At 48.4% G+C, this 13,933-nt stretch overlaps 7 protein-coding genes across 7 annotated transcripts; 3 read left to right on the top strand and 4 right to left on the bottom strand.

The window, feature by feature from the left end:
- Positions 1-262: 262 nt before the first annotated feature.
- Positions 263-1,259, top strand: N7510_011630 (uncharacterized protein; the record flags this gene model as incomplete). Its single annotated transcript, XM_056983554.1, has 4 exons — positions 263-356; positions 421-842; positions 898-1,198; positions 1,252-1,259. 4 exons carry the CDS (start codon positions 263-265, stop codon positions 1,257-1,259), a joined length of 825 nt encoding a protein of 274 aa, XP_056829048.1.
- Positions 1,260-2,142: 883 nt separating this feature from the next.
- On the bottom strand, positions 2,143-3,851 carry N7510_011629 (uncharacterized protein; the record flags this gene model as incomplete). Its single annotated transcript, XM_056983553.1, is given in 4 exon segments — positions 2,143-2,325; positions 2,337-2,517; positions 2,576-2,954; positions 3,008-3,851. The coding sequence occupies 4 exon segments, from the start codon at positions 3,849-3,851 to the stop codon at positions 2,143-2,145; spliced, it is 1,587 nt and encodes a 528-aa protein (XP_056829047.1).
- A 735-nt stretch (positions 3,852-4,586) lies between these two features.
- N7510_011628 (FGGY-family carbohydrate kinase) lies at positions 4,587-6,395 on the bottom strand (the record flags this gene model as incomplete). The annotated part of the gene is made up of 2 exons (XM_056983552.1): positions 4,587-5,624; positions 5,688-6,395. 2 exons carry the CDS (start codon positions 6,393-6,395, stop codon positions 4,587-4,589), a joined length of 1,746 nt encoding a protein of 581 aa, XP_056829046.1.
- A 457-nt stretch (positions 6,396-6,852) lies between these two features.
- N7510_011627 (uncharacterized protein) lies at positions 6,853-7,921 on the top strand (the record flags this gene model as incomplete). The annotated part of the gene is made up of 5 exons (XM_056983551.1): positions 6,853-6,928; positions 6,978-7,036; positions 7,097-7,471; positions 7,574-7,771; positions 7,838-7,921. 5 exons carry the CDS (start codon positions 6,853-6,855, stop codon positions 7,919-7,921), a joined length of 792 nt encoding a protein of 263 aa, XP_056829045.1.
- A 654-nt stretch (positions 7,922-8,575) lies between these two features.
- N7510_011626 (aldo/keto reductase) lies at positions 8,576-9,695 on the bottom strand (the record flags this gene model as incomplete). Its single annotated transcript, XM_056983550.1, has 2 exons — positions 8,576-9,037; positions 9,090-9,695. The coding sequence occupies 2 exons, from the start codon at positions 9,693-9,695 to the stop codon at positions 8,576-8,578; spliced, it is 1,068 nt and encodes a 355-aa protein (XP_056829044.1).
- Positions 9,696-10,467: 772 nt separating this feature from the next.
- On the top strand, positions 10,468-12,458 carry N7510_011625 (uncharacterized protein; the record flags this gene model as incomplete). Its single annotated transcript, XM_056983549.1, has 3 exons — positions 10,468-10,491; positions 11,448-11,694; positions 11,875-12,458. 3 exons carry the CDS (start codon positions 10,468-10,470, stop codon positions 12,456-12,458), a joined length of 855 nt encoding a protein of 284 aa, XP_056829043.1.
- Positions 12,459-13,129: 671 nt separating this feature from the next.
- Positions 13,130-13,861, bottom strand: N7510_011624 (uncharacterized protein; the record flags this gene model as incomplete). The annotated part of the gene is made up of 2 exons (XM_056983548.1): positions 13,130-13,380; positions 13,432-13,861. The coding sequence occupies 2 exons, from the start codon at positions 13,859-13,861 to the stop codon at positions 13,130-13,132; spliced, it is 681 nt and encodes a 226-aa protein (XP_056829042.1).
- Between the last annotated feature and the right edge of the window lie 72 nt (positions 13,862-13,933).

Raw genomic sequence — 13,933 nt, 5'->3', positions numbered from 1 at the left:
CAGTTTGTGCCGTCTCGGGGACCGGCCCCATCTCTTCTAGACCGTCTCGGGCGACCCCCGACTCGAGAGGTGCCGAGTGGGTCCTGATGCCAAAGGTGACCGACCATGAGCCCAGAGGGTTGTTTGCTTGCAGATGAGCCTTTTTGAAGAGGGGTAGAAGGGGGTGGTTTTCTGTGACTTATAAAAGATATTTTGTCTTCCCGAATTGTCCATCTTCTTCTGTCAATCATCTGTGTCTGCTTTGTACGCGCCTCCTTTCAGAATGGCTCCCTCTGTGATCTCCGAGCAACTGGCTACGCCCCAGGCGGACACCACCCCTCAGACCCAAGTCACCCTTGGTAGAAAGGTTATTGCTAGTATGTACACTGGAAGATCTATGACGCATCCAGAAATGTGTCAACTAATGTCACATCCGCCTAGTTACTGGCGCCAACCGCGGAATCGGTCTAGGTATTGCCGAGTGCTGCCTTTCCAACGGCGCGGCCAAAGTCTACTCCATCGACATAGGCGAGACCGGAGAGGACTTCGCTGCTGTGTCCAAGCGCTACCCCGGCCAACTCTTCGCTGTCACCGCTGATGTGACCAACGAATCGACTATCACCGCTGCGATCGATAAGATCATCGAGGAGGCCGGTGCTCTGCACGGAATGGTGGTGAACGCGGGACGTACCCACCATAAGGCCGCACTCGACTTCACCAAGGAGGAGATTGAGAGCCTGTTCAACGTGAACCTCTTCGGGGCTTTCTACACTGCACGCGCCGCTGCCCGTGCATTTATCAAGCTCGGAATCAAGGGATCTGTTGTCTTCACAGCATCAATGGCCTCTTACCGCCCCAATAAGGTAAAATCTTGTCAAATTTGATTCTTTTTGTATCATTACTGACTTTGCATCTCAGCGCGTCCCCTCCACTCCCTACGGCGCGTCGAAGGCCGGCGTTCGCAACATGACCCACACTTTGGCAATGGAATGGGCACAGTACGGCATCCGTGTCAACAGTGTATCACCTGGCCTGGTTAAGACCGCCATGACATACTGGGTACCTCAGCAGCCGGACTGGGAACAGCAGCTGAAGTACTATGGTGGTTTCCCTCGATTGGCCGAGGTGCAGGAACTCGGTGGTGCCTACGTGTACCTTCTTAGCGACGCCGCTAGCTATACTACCTCCATTGACATTCCGGTGAACGGTGTGATTGGCAGTAAGTGCTTTCGAATGCTCCACTAAGTAAACTTTATATACTAACATGTGCAGTTTGCTAAATGGCACGTGGAAAATCCCACCCAAAAAACAGACAGGACATGAATTTTGATTTGTATATGTGAATATGGTTAAGGTTTCTTGGTTCGATAGAATTTTGATACTGTTTGATTTTAGAAATGAACGTTCTTGCACATTCGAACTTTTTAATGGTTGATTCGAAGGATTCAACTAATTGATAAAGCAGTATGTCATAAAACCTATTGAGCTTTGTTGGAAGGCGGTTTCATATCATAATTTTGTGGAATGGAGCAAAACAAGCTTTCAATCGAAACGATTAAATAACCTTCGGTGTTTCGAACTGTGCGTCTCTAGGCCGAAATGCATATGTTGCATCTTCAATTGTTTCTTTCCGTTAATGAAATTTTGGATTTACAAGGAACCCTAATTCACGCGGCCTTTGTTGCTACGTAATAGCGATGAATCCGTATGTGTTGATGCACGAGGCAGCATATAATTAACTACTAACTGGAACGTTGTTTAAATGCAAACTGCAAACACAAATGGCATCTAAACCTAGCATTGAATTTGGGTCGTGGGAACCAACTATAAGCAAAGAAGTGTTTTGACGCACGTCATTTCTTGTATCATGCAGTGCGGAGTTGCAAATAATCATTGAGAGATCAATGCCGCCTAGGGCATGCAATTACTTTGTCTATTGCCCTCCGCACAGTGCATAGCTGTATGAGGCTGATGCTTAGAACACAATTTCTATCCCAGAAGATTGAGAGGGATCAGGGGGTCGTTTTACTTTGGAAATAGTTAATAGCCTATTTTTTCTTGATCCAAATTTGTTACATTTCATCGATGTCGGTCTGTAAGTGCAGACTGCGGAAATGCTCTCGTTTCGTTATATAGACAAAGTCTACCAGGAGAGCTTATCTTCTAATTGTTTGAAACCGTCTCTTCATGCTCAGACTCGGCATGCCATACCTTCTCATCGTCTCCGACGACGCTATTACGCTGATGAACGGCCCCGAGATCTGGCCTTTCGGCTATGAGTGTCGCGAAGTTAGACTCGGCTGCCCAGACCCAGGGAGACTTGGCCGCAAAGAGCAAATCCATTTCCTCGAGTGTACGTCGGCTAGATTCAGGGTAGAGAGCCCAAACTGAGTTTTGTCAGCCGAGTCAAAACCAGATATAAGGATCATCAGAAAATACTCACCGATCGGGATACTGATGAGATTGACAGCACCGAACACATGCAGGGTATTCTCACCAATAGAACCGAAAATGTAGGGAAGGGCCAAGGTCAGCGATCTGGCGCATGTTAGTATCCTTTAGTGAGACCGGGATGACGAAGTGTTAAATAACATACCCATTGCCCAAACTCCAGCCAACAACACCCCAAGCATTTCCCTTAGCTCGGACCTTGAGCGGGAAAATTTCCGCTGGATACAGCCACGGAACAGTCAACCAGGTAGCGCCGAAGACAAACGTGTACAGATAAACCATGGAAGTTGCTCCGATACCCCATGGTCCCTGGTTGCTGGGATGATCTAATCCACCACGAGCGAGACCTCCTGCGGCGAACATGGCAATTGCTTGTCCTGCTGCTCCCCACCAGAGAGTCCAGCGGCGACCAATGCGATCGAGGGTGAAGACACAAAGAAGGGTTGCGAAAGCGTAGAAAATGTTGTTCAATCCCGAAATCCACATTGTCTTCTGAGAATCGAATCCGGCGATTTTAAAGATTGCTGCGAGCACATTAACGTCTTGGTGGACGGGGAAATATGTGGAGGCAACTTACTTGGTGCGTACATAGTGACACCAGCGATTCCCGTCCAGCTTTGCAGAATCTGCAGCCAGATCACCAGCTGCACACGCCTTGCAATATGTAAATCTTCCTTGCCAATGCCAAACAGCATATGGAGATAAGTGGTGTTTTCTCCCGATTCTCTCTCCAGCTCAACGATTGCCTCAATCTCCCTCATCTCTAGTATGGCGGCACGTTCATTCTCGGACCCGCGAAGACGCTTGAGGACATAAAGGGCTTCCTCCCGACGGCCCATCATGCAGAGCCAACGGGGAGATTCAGGGAAAGCCCAGCATGTGGTCACGAGCAGAAGCAGCATGATAATTTGGAACGCAATAGGGAATCGCCATTGGAACTCGGATGCTCCATTGTCGATGTAGCTAAGCCCAAATCCCAGCCAGTAAGCTATCACTACGCCGACGATGTTCAATGTGAACTCCATGGCAATGAACATGCCACGAGTCTCGTAGTCGGCAAGCTCAGAGCCATAAACGGGAACAGTAGCGTTCAACACTCCGGTTCCGATGCCGTTGATCAGACGAGACACGACCATCCACGTTGGGTTCATTGCTGTGCACTGGAGCGCGGCGCCGATTATCCCCCAGACGGCACCGAAACCAAGAGACTTGATTCGGCCAAATCGATCACTGACATAACCACCTAAGAAGCATCCGATCAAAGTCCCCAGATAGTAAACTGAGACGATGCCTCCCTGCAACAGGGTGTTGGTTACAGTGATTGAACCGCTCTTCTCGTATCCCAATCCCATTCGGTGCACGTACGCCTGGGAGTCATTGACTCCACCCATCATACCTTGGTCATAGCCTACTTGGCACATCAGCACACGCCATTCCTAACAGACATGGAATTATTTGCAGGGGGCGTCACCGAAGAAAAGAATTGCAAGGCCAGCGAGGGAGTTGACCGCTATCAACAGCGGCCTTTTTCTAGCCTGGAGGCGATCTTCCACTTCGCCCGCTCGTCACTAAACATTGTGATCATGTACCTTGAGCATAAAATGGTTCAATTGTTGCAGTCAAGAAAGTGAAAAAGGGATCAATGTGTGTGATGCTCTCTTGGGTGCGTCGAATAGCGCGGGTCTCACCGCAGTTATATGATCACCTAATGCCCCTTATACGATGATACGTCCTACCATATACGTCCCGGATTCGTTCAGTCATCTGTTGGTAAACTGGGGATAGGTTGCCCCGGATCCAAAAATGAGATGTGGAGTCCAGTCCGGGGTACGCTCGACTCGGGGACGCAGGACACGAAACGGGGGCCGCATCTGCTAACTGCCAGCATGCCATTGGATGATTTTCCAAAGAGGAGCTCCGGAAGGCAAGCTTTCGTCATCTAGGCATGGGGAGATTGAGGCATTTGTATTTCGAGACGAACACACCAAGTAATAGAAACCTCGCTAGGAAGACGCACTTGGTACTCTTATTCTGGAGGAAATCGCGTGCCATATCATAAGCATCAGCCAATGTAAGACTATTTTTCTTCCATAAAATACATTTGATTGTCTGGAAAGCAGAAGCAAATCCCGACAGGCGCGCCAGCTTTTAATTTTCTATTCCGCAGTGTTGAGTCGTTCATTCACAAGCTCCCTGTACTCACGCTGCTTGAAACACATGTCCAAAAACACTTCATACTTGGCTTGAAGAAGCCGTTGCTCCTGCCTATTGTTGGTAGGGTCCACGCGTCGGCCAGGTTTGCTCATTTGACGCATTATCCCCCACAAATCTTCCGACTTTGCCCCTGAGCTCCCACTGGCTGCCATAGCTGCCAGCATAGCAGCACCGTGGCAGACAGCAGCATGAACATATTCGGGAAGTACCACTGGCATTCTGCAAGCGGACGCAATTAAATGAACCAGGAGGTCATTTTGCGTCTGGGAGCCTGACATGAAGATCGTCGAGATTTGATGCCCGTGTTCGTTCATCGTCTCCACAATCTGGCGTGTTTGCAGCGCGATAAACTCTAAAACCCCGTAATAATGCAGAGCGAGGTTCTTAATTGACTGATCGCTTCGTAGTCCGATGATTGTGCCGCTCATTTGTGAGTCTGCAATTGGAGATCGGTTGCCCCATAAGTCGCCGTAGAAAAAGAAGTGTTTTGCCAGCTGGGCCACATGAGCCACCTGGGTTTGCTTGGTTTCTTCGCGAAGGTAGTTGTTCATGTAATCGTAAATATGGATGCCAGCTGTCTTTGCTTCCGTCTTTGCTTCCGAGTACGCTGGATGGCTCTCAACAATATGTCGAATGAGCTCACCCGTAGCCGACTGGCCTCCTTCGGCAAGATATGCGCCAGGAAAGAGAACATCCCGATAGGGGCCCCAGACACCAGGGACGAACAACTCATCGGTCGACATGGCCAAATGACAGGTTGATGTGCCGGCCACTACCGCCAACCGATGGGAGACGTGCTCTTTCTCGTCAGTCGAGCTATCGAGTCCGAGGTCGACATTTGCACCAACCGTGCCAATCCAACCTGCATAGGCATCGATGACTCCGCTACCGACGGCGATGCCGGGCGAAAGCCCTAGTTCGGCAGCAGCCTTTTCACCTAGTGGTCCCACGCACTCGCCCGCACTGAGATACTGGCCGTTCTGTATTGATTCACAACGTTAGCTTGTCTATCAAGCAGGTAACAATGTTTGTGAGCAGCCAACCTTGCCGTTGATACCGCCAAGTCGAGAAAAATCATCAGTAGCAAGCTCTTCGAGGCCGATCGAAGTCAAAAAGTCCAATTGCCAACCCCCTTCCCCACAGTCGATGCCAGATGCAAGGTAACCCTGCTTGCAAATCACGCTGCAATAGCTGCGAGTCTCTTTTCCGGTCGCAAGGTGGGTGAGGGCATCTGCGAGATCATAGAACTTGCAGTCATTAAACCTGCGTGGATTCATATGCTTCTTCAGCCAGAGGATCTTGGGCATCTCCATTTCCAGTGACATCCCGCCCCCGACGTACTGCAGGACAGGGTGGCCGGTCGCATTGATTATCTTGGTCTCATTCATCGCGCGATGATCCAGCCATAGAATAACGTTGCGGTTATTGCTGATCTCTGAGCCACTAACAGAGACTGGATTGTCGGTGTCCTTGTTGAAAACAGCCAGGGAGCAAGTAGCATCAAATGCAAGACCTCGGATGTTCGACGATGGCACGCCACATTGCTGAACTGCTTGTTTGACAGCGGCACAGATACTATCCCAGATGTTGATGGTCGATTGTTCATAGAACTCCGGATGCGGTTGCCATGTTTTGATGTCTTGCGATGCGAGACCAACAATGCTGCCCTTATCGTCAATGACACAGGCACGGGCACTGCCAGTGCCTACATCAATCCCAATGTAATAATCTCCGTGCCTGTCCTTAAGCATACTGAGCACAGGGTGAGCTTGGGAAATCCAATGTTAGGACTGATACACAGATGAAACTTAGAGAGCTGAATGTGACTTGAGGATAAAGAGAGAGGGGTTAGCTGCTTCAAGCACGCGGGCAGACTCCCCATTGCATTTAAAATCAATTCTATTGGCCTAGTTATCACTCAAATCCCTAATCACTTGTGTTAATTGTCGTTTTGTCGTCTGGTAGTTTGATATTCTTCGTTGGCTGTATAATGATGAAGTCCTCGAGACGGCGTACAGCCACGAGACGGCGGTGGGTAACCCGCACTTGCCGGGATGAGGACGCGCGCCGTTGTATCTAGGAACTATACCTTGGGTCACGGACCATAAGAAGAAGGAATTCAAGAAGGCGATGGACTTTAAAAAGATCTACCAGTATCTTCTAGAGGCTGGTTATTCTAGTCGTTAAAGCCTTGGGCAATTTTTCAGAATGGTCCTCTCTAAGCCCAACGATAACCCTGTGCAAACGCTCTTTGATCTGACTGGCAAGGTTGTCGCCATCACTGGTAGGCAGAACTTGCTCGTTTGAAGTTCTCTTAACTGACAAGTTTTTAGGCGGCGGGCGAGGAATTGGCCTAGCCGTGGCTACTGCATACGCCGAGGCTGGTGCCAAGGTATTTGCACGCGACTCTTTTCTACCTCACATGAAAAAGCAACATTAATTTCTCCTCTAGGTTGCTATTCTCTATCGCACAACCACAACTGCTTCCAAAACAGCAGAAGAGCTTGCTTCTAAACATCACACACAAGCTCGCGCTTACCAAGCCGATGTCACCGTTCCCAAGGAAATATCTACAGCTATTGATCAGATAGTGAAGGACTTTGGAAAGCTTGACGTGATCGTGGCCAATGCAGGTATTTGCTCAGAGCACGCGGCTGAGGAGTACACTCCCGAGGAGTTCCAGGAGATTATGGACGTCAATGTCAATGGTGCATTCTATACTGCGCAGGCCGCCGCAAGGGTCTTTAAGCGACAGGGATTCGGCAATGTGGTATTCACAGCGTCTGTCAGCGCGACACTCGTGAACACGCCCCAACGACAGGCTGCGGTACGTACCTTTTTTTTTTCTTTCTTGCGCATATGTGAGAAAGAACATCTTAATTACCACGTTTGGAATATTTTAGACTAACGTAATCGATGTTGTTTGCAGTATAATGCGTCAAAGGCCGGAGTCTTGCAGCTGACCAAGTCACTCGCGGTGGAATGGGTGAACTTCTGCCGAGTTAACTGTGTCTCGCCGGGCTATATCCAGACTCAGATCATGGAGTATGCATCTGAGGACGTGCTCAACAAGTGGCTGAGTCAAATTCCCGCCCGTCGGTTCGCTTCTCCATATGAACTCAAGGGGGTAAGGAACTATAGACAAAATTATAAAATTTCGAAGTTGAATGTGAGCTGATGTGGATCACTCTAGGTTTACCTTTTCTGCGCTTCAGATGCGTCTAGTTATATGACAGGTTCGAATCTGGTGGTTGATGGTGGATTCACATTGCCATAAAAACTGAACAAAATGAAGATCAGACAGAATGTCCAGTCAGCGTCTTAGCTTTCCCTATACTGTGCTTCCATGCAGCGAAGTATATAACTGATAAAGCTCGCCCTTTCTTGGACCTTGAAAATGAAAAATGAAAATCTGGACCAGAAGGCTGTATTTACATTAAACTAGTCGACGATTTTTTTTAAAAAGGCTGGCTGGTTAATAATTAAATGTCGAACCGAAAACATGCATTTCCAATAGGCATTTTTGCGTGCTATTCATTCGTAATTCGTGCTAGAGGTTCTATTGACTGAGGGACATAGATCAAAACCCGATGTGAATAGTAACCCTGAAGGTGAGTGTGGGGGGCGGGTATTGAGGATTGTCCTGCGAGAAGCTCATGTGAGAGATCAGCTCTTGAAGGCTTGTCGCTGGGGCAGCGAACCCTTGTTGATCAGATGGAGGGGTTAAAATGATCGCACATTATGTATCTACTTCTCTTCTTCAAGAAGTCACTTCTTGTGCAAAATAGGATACACTGTTCGCTTCTTCTTCGCTCCTTACCTGATCCACAGGCTTTCTACCCTGACCAGTAGGCCCTCAACTCTTGACAAAAGAATGTTATTGGCATAAATTTTAACTTATACACTTTTCCCGATGATTTCTAGTCAATATCTAGTGAGTTTTTCCTCTCACGGTGCCGTCAATTCCTTCCAGGTCACTATACAAACGCCATTCGTAGTCCAAGCTGGGATCATTGAAGCGAGCCTTCACGTCCAGAGTCGCAATTTGGGCCATGTCCTCAGGTTGCAACTCGAAATCCGCCTCTAAGTTCTCTTCAATCTGCCAGTCGACAACACTCTTGGGGATGACAGAACGGGTGCTGTTGATACCCCATGCAAGTACCACCTGCACGGGGCTTTTACCGTACTTCTGGCCAATCTCCTTCAGAATCGGCTGGTCAATAACCCGCATCATATGCGCAATCTCCTTAGACCATCCAGTCTGTCGGTAGAAGTCGTTCATGTTGCCAAGAGGGCTGAACTGGACAACGTGAATTCCCTTTGTCTGCAACCACTCGTTGAATTCCTTTTGCTGTAAATAGGGATGGACCTCCATTTGGTGAACAGCTGGGACCTAAAAAACAAATTAGTCTTTCGTAATGCTGCGACTAAATAGTATTACTCACTGTGGAAGACTCGTTGAGCAGGGTCTCAATTTCGCCCATGCTGAAATTCGAAACTCCAATAGCCCTGACCTTGCCAGTCTTGGTCAATTTTTCCATCGCTTTCCATGTGTCCACATACGTCGTCTCGCCCCGAATCATTTTGCCGGCGGCATCCCGAGGGAATCGATCGGGTCCCCTCTTAAAGGTGCACGGATAGTGCATCAACAAAAGGTCGACATATGGGGTATCCAGGTCTCGCAGGGAGCTATCCAAGGCACGCTCTACGTCATCGGGGTGATAGTCGTTGCACCACAACTTTGTGCCGAGGAAAATGTCTTCGCGGGGAACGCCGCTCTTCTTGATTCCCCTCCCCACTTCTTCCTCCACATTGTAAACCCGAGCTGTATCAATCAGGCGCATGCCCTTCTGCAAGGCCCGGCTGACGGTTTCTTCCTGAGAATCGGGGTCTTGGAATGTGCCGAATCCGAGTGCCGGGATCTTCGTACCGGTGTTGAGTATATAAGAGGTTGCACGAGTGGTTAGAGTGCGAGAAGAGGGTTGTCGAAATGAGAGAAAAGCTTTCCCGAACACCGATATCCGGGTTCCTCTGGCTGCAAGAGAAGCCATGGTGTGAGATTTGGATGCTGCCCAGCTAGCGAAGTTTCACTGAGATGCGCCCGGGTCTTCCTTCTCGGGGCGTTCCTCACTGTCTTTGGCTTTGTTCTGCGGAGCTCTGCAAGGTCTATATAGACAGTTTTGTCCAAAGAGGCGAAAGTAAACAATAACAGGATGATGGTAGCTGTCCCAGGTCACAGCACCGGAGCGGGAGTTTAAAGGTCCAATTGCAAGGAAATGCGGAGTTGCCGATTACGAGCGACTGACTACAAGCGTGGACTGATCGGGATGCTGTGTTCCCCGTGTCGGCGCCGTGGGGACGCGAGACGAGGGTCGAGAGCCAAGAACATCTCCGTGACGGAACCGATGTTCCTGAGCCCCGACACCGGCAGCTAGATTCGGCGCGCCTAGTCGGATCTCCCTCAATAATTCTAACTGGATACTCGATTATGAATCTCACCCCAGGTCAGAGAAGCTCATGTGGAGAGTTCCCGCCCTCGAAAGGATACAAACAGATGCGGATTCAGTGAAGTGTACTCAGTGAGTGCAACGCTACCATCACTTTGCGGATGGTCAGTGCCTACTGCCAAGAATGAATGGTTCTCCCTGAGGTCACATTTATTTCAAACCTCATCCAAAGTTTAGATGTTGACAAAATTCTCCAATAGCTCAAGGTTGGATTTTGCAGCTTACGAGATAGTTACAGTGGCGCCTTGTTTTTCCTCAATGATCGCGAGACTTCACGAAGACCACTTGTAGAGTTTAGGACGGTTCCTGAACCTGAATGGTCGTACGGCCACGTCGTCAGGTCAAACATCAAAGTCTCTTAGTCGGATGCGGTTGTTAATAATCTAAGAGGCCATTCACGCCCTCTATTGCCTAAAGTACCTTCGCCGTCGCTAACACATCGTCATCTTCGCGATCGATTGGTAGACCATGCGAGATGAGTGGGAAGACAAAGTTTCACTCCTACAGCAATGGCGTCATGCGACTCAAAAACGACAAGGGGAGTATTGACTCCATATTAGTCCATTACGTACGTTTGGGTACCTTGTTTTATAGTATCTTTTCTGTTTTCAAAGGTGGCTATGTTGCTTATGTTGCAGTACCTTGTGAGCCCCATTTCTCAATGGAGAAGATTTGAATCGACGATCCTTATTGGTCGACTATTTCTCAAAAGGGAAACTGGCTACCTCGGATTATCACAATAACGCCTTGGGCCGACCCCACAGCCGAATGATAAAGAAACCACAATTTAAAGTTTTCATTGGGGGCGGATTTCATCAGAACAGTCGAGGACGAGCCAGTAACAGTTCCAGAGAGAGGAAATCGGGAGTCGCTGAACCTTAGTCTCCGAACTTCGCTGACGCATAGTGCGGAGAGATGTTTGCAGAAGGTCGTATCGATATTTTAGTTCTTGAATATCATGACATCTTCGGCAAGCAATGGCAAATATCTCGACGATCGCCTTTGTCGAGTTATTGGGGCCAGCATGGACTTTGGTGCATCGCAATCTGAACACGTTAGCCTTGTCACGACAAGATGGCCTGATGTCCATGTATAAATATGTCCAAGAATTCATCCTTCTGTACTATCATATTTGCCTAGTACTTTGGGTATCCAGCATCTCTTTCGTCCACTACTTCTTGCACGCCTTCAAAAGCAAGCTATTCGGACTTTCCTCAACCAGCCTTGCGGTTCAAGCAATTCAGTCAGCATGGCGCAAGTCCTCTTTATCGCCTCTTCCGTGATCGGGATTTTCAGTTTTTGGACAAACTCTTTGATAAACCTGACCCTGACACGGCTACCGTCCGTGTGGCTGCTGGGTTAGACGGGCACGGTCTCACACAGGCCCAGGGCTCGTTGAGCGGTGTGAATGTCTACAACGAGTTCCAACATCTCATAGGATCCAGCGGAGGGGGCAACATTGGCTCTGGTGGCTATTATGACTTCAAAGTCGATCAACATAACCTGCAGCAGGCCACCTTTGTGGAGCTGCTCGGCTCGGATGGTGCAGTCTGCATCCCTTATATCTCAGTCACTTGGGCAGACGGTTCCAAATATGGATGGGTTGGAGACTGGGGGAGGAATTGTGGGCTCGATTGGTACTATAGCAACGTCTATGTAAGTTTTGGCTTTTGACGAGATAAGTCTCCAGGTGGCTAACACTTCTCCGTGATATCCAGGTCAGCAATGGCCCTCAGTAAGTCAAACTGCATCACGATGTCTTCTGTTCCTGAAAAGAAACAGAGAGCACTGACTTCGTTACTTTCTAGTCGTCCTGCTTGCACCTGGGTTGATGCTGATCATACCAACGGCATCAAGGCTGGTTCCATCTTGATTCATATGCCCTCGTTCTCTGGTAACCACCAACACTCGAATAACGCATCGAGCTATTGCGGATATCCTGCTTTCAGAGCCTACCGAGACTCAGATGGAACTGGCAGCATCTTCAAGAGGAGTGAAAGTGCTCCAGACAGAAGACATCAGAAAATTGCTGCAGACTCACGTCTTGTTGTGTCCGATATCCCGTTCCACAGTGCCATTGATCTCTGCAAGGCCTCGAAATCTCATGGTCCGGACTTCGTTTCAACCTCTGAAGGCGTGTACTGCGACATGGAAAGTCGCGAAGTTATGCCCGTGTGTCGTGGTGACGTCAAACATAACTGCTTCAATCTTGATCATCATGTCAACGAAGAGAGCCGTTCCAGTGTTGCCGATCACTCAACAAGGAAAAGTTACTCTAATGTCGTCAAGTGGGATTATGGGTTCTAATGGTTGAAATGCGTTAAGAAAATACTCCTTACTCCGTAAGGTGTGAGAGCCAGGTACCAGTAGAAGAAGGTTTTAGTCTTAACATAGGTTTGTCGGACTAGGTTGGATAGAAACACTCGTTTGATCAATTTTCTATTTTAGTATGTTGTTACTGAGCGTACCAAAGGCCCTCCACAGATTTGCTCAAACTCAAAGATAGTTTCTCACAATTTGACTTAAACAGAAGAGAAAACCTATCTACATTTGATAGCAGAAGATAAACAATCTCCTTTCTAGACAATCGAACAAAATAACATACGGAAAAGTCTCCACTCATCACTCATTAACTGCAAAAACTGGCAAAGAATATGTTAGGCGTACATAACCAAACGTCGGATATTTCTGGTATTTGCTAGTTGATCTGAGAAGTAGGAGTCGATATCTATTAGCCCACAACAGTTTTTGAATGACCAATTTTCTATTAGATTAGTGGCAAGGATTGGAACAGCGGTGGGAACTTGACTTTTTCTCATTTGTAAGAGGCCCTCACAACACGAGTACTATCTCCACCTTTCTCTCAAGGTGAAAGGAGACAAATTTACAAACAATCTCCGATTATTATGGACAGCATAGGACGGAAAAGGCAATTTGTTCAACGGGACACTTGGATTCCGATCACATTGTCGGCAGGACTATCGAGTGTCACGATTTCCAAAACCATACTTGACACTAGGACTACTCTTCAGCCACAGACGACTCGTTTCCACAAGAAAAGTGCTGCTCATCTTCTCAGCCTCTTCATATCTCTCTTCTAAGAGCAGGGCGACAATATCCTCGCGTTTCTTCCCCATCGCTTCGTTAGGGAGGCTTGTCAGAGCGTCTTTGAGTAGGATAGAGGCTGCTCTATTTAGGGCCAGCAGAGATCCGTTGCACTTCTGTTGGTCTAGAGCATTTCAGTGATGAAAAGAGCACTAAAAAGGTTCGTGGACAATACCAAGATCATTCACATTGTCCGGGGTGAGTCCATATAGAATACGGAAACTCTGCCATTCGATGCTGGTTTTGCTGTAGCGCCCAGTGACTACCATAGCATCCGATCGCACATCACCATTGTGGATGTTATCTTCGTTCAGTCTGCGGGTTTCCTCCGTCTGGCGTTCTGTGTCTTTGCAAATCGCATCTCTCCCCCATGTGGAAATGGCCCTTTGCCGGAGATCCAGATGACTCTGGCGATGAGATTCGAGTTTCTTGATCTTGTCGTTCAGTCCTGTCATCTTTGCATGCATTGCACGCATTTCCGCAAGCAAGCCGAAGCCACCGTCGTTAGCGGCTATGCTCTGCTCGTTGTCGTCGCGGGCTTGGACTTGTGCCTTTTTTTGTTTTCCTTGCTGCTCCTCCGGCGAACTCTCGCAATCGGTCTCCATTATTATTGGTTGAGGAGAATTTCGAGTGCAGGTATGTCGCGTTCAATAATTGAAAGCAGACTAGGTGGAGAT

Source organism: Penicillium lagena (genome assembly GCF_028827675.1).
Source record: "Penicillium lagena strain IBT 129212 chromosome Unknown utg000008l_segment0_segment0, whole genome shotgun sequence".
Lineage (NCBI taxonomy): Eukaryota > Fungi > Ascomycota > Eurotiomycetes > Eurotiales > Aspergillaceae > Penicillium > Penicillium lagena.
This window is presented reverse-complemented; position numbering and strand designations above follow the sequence as displayed.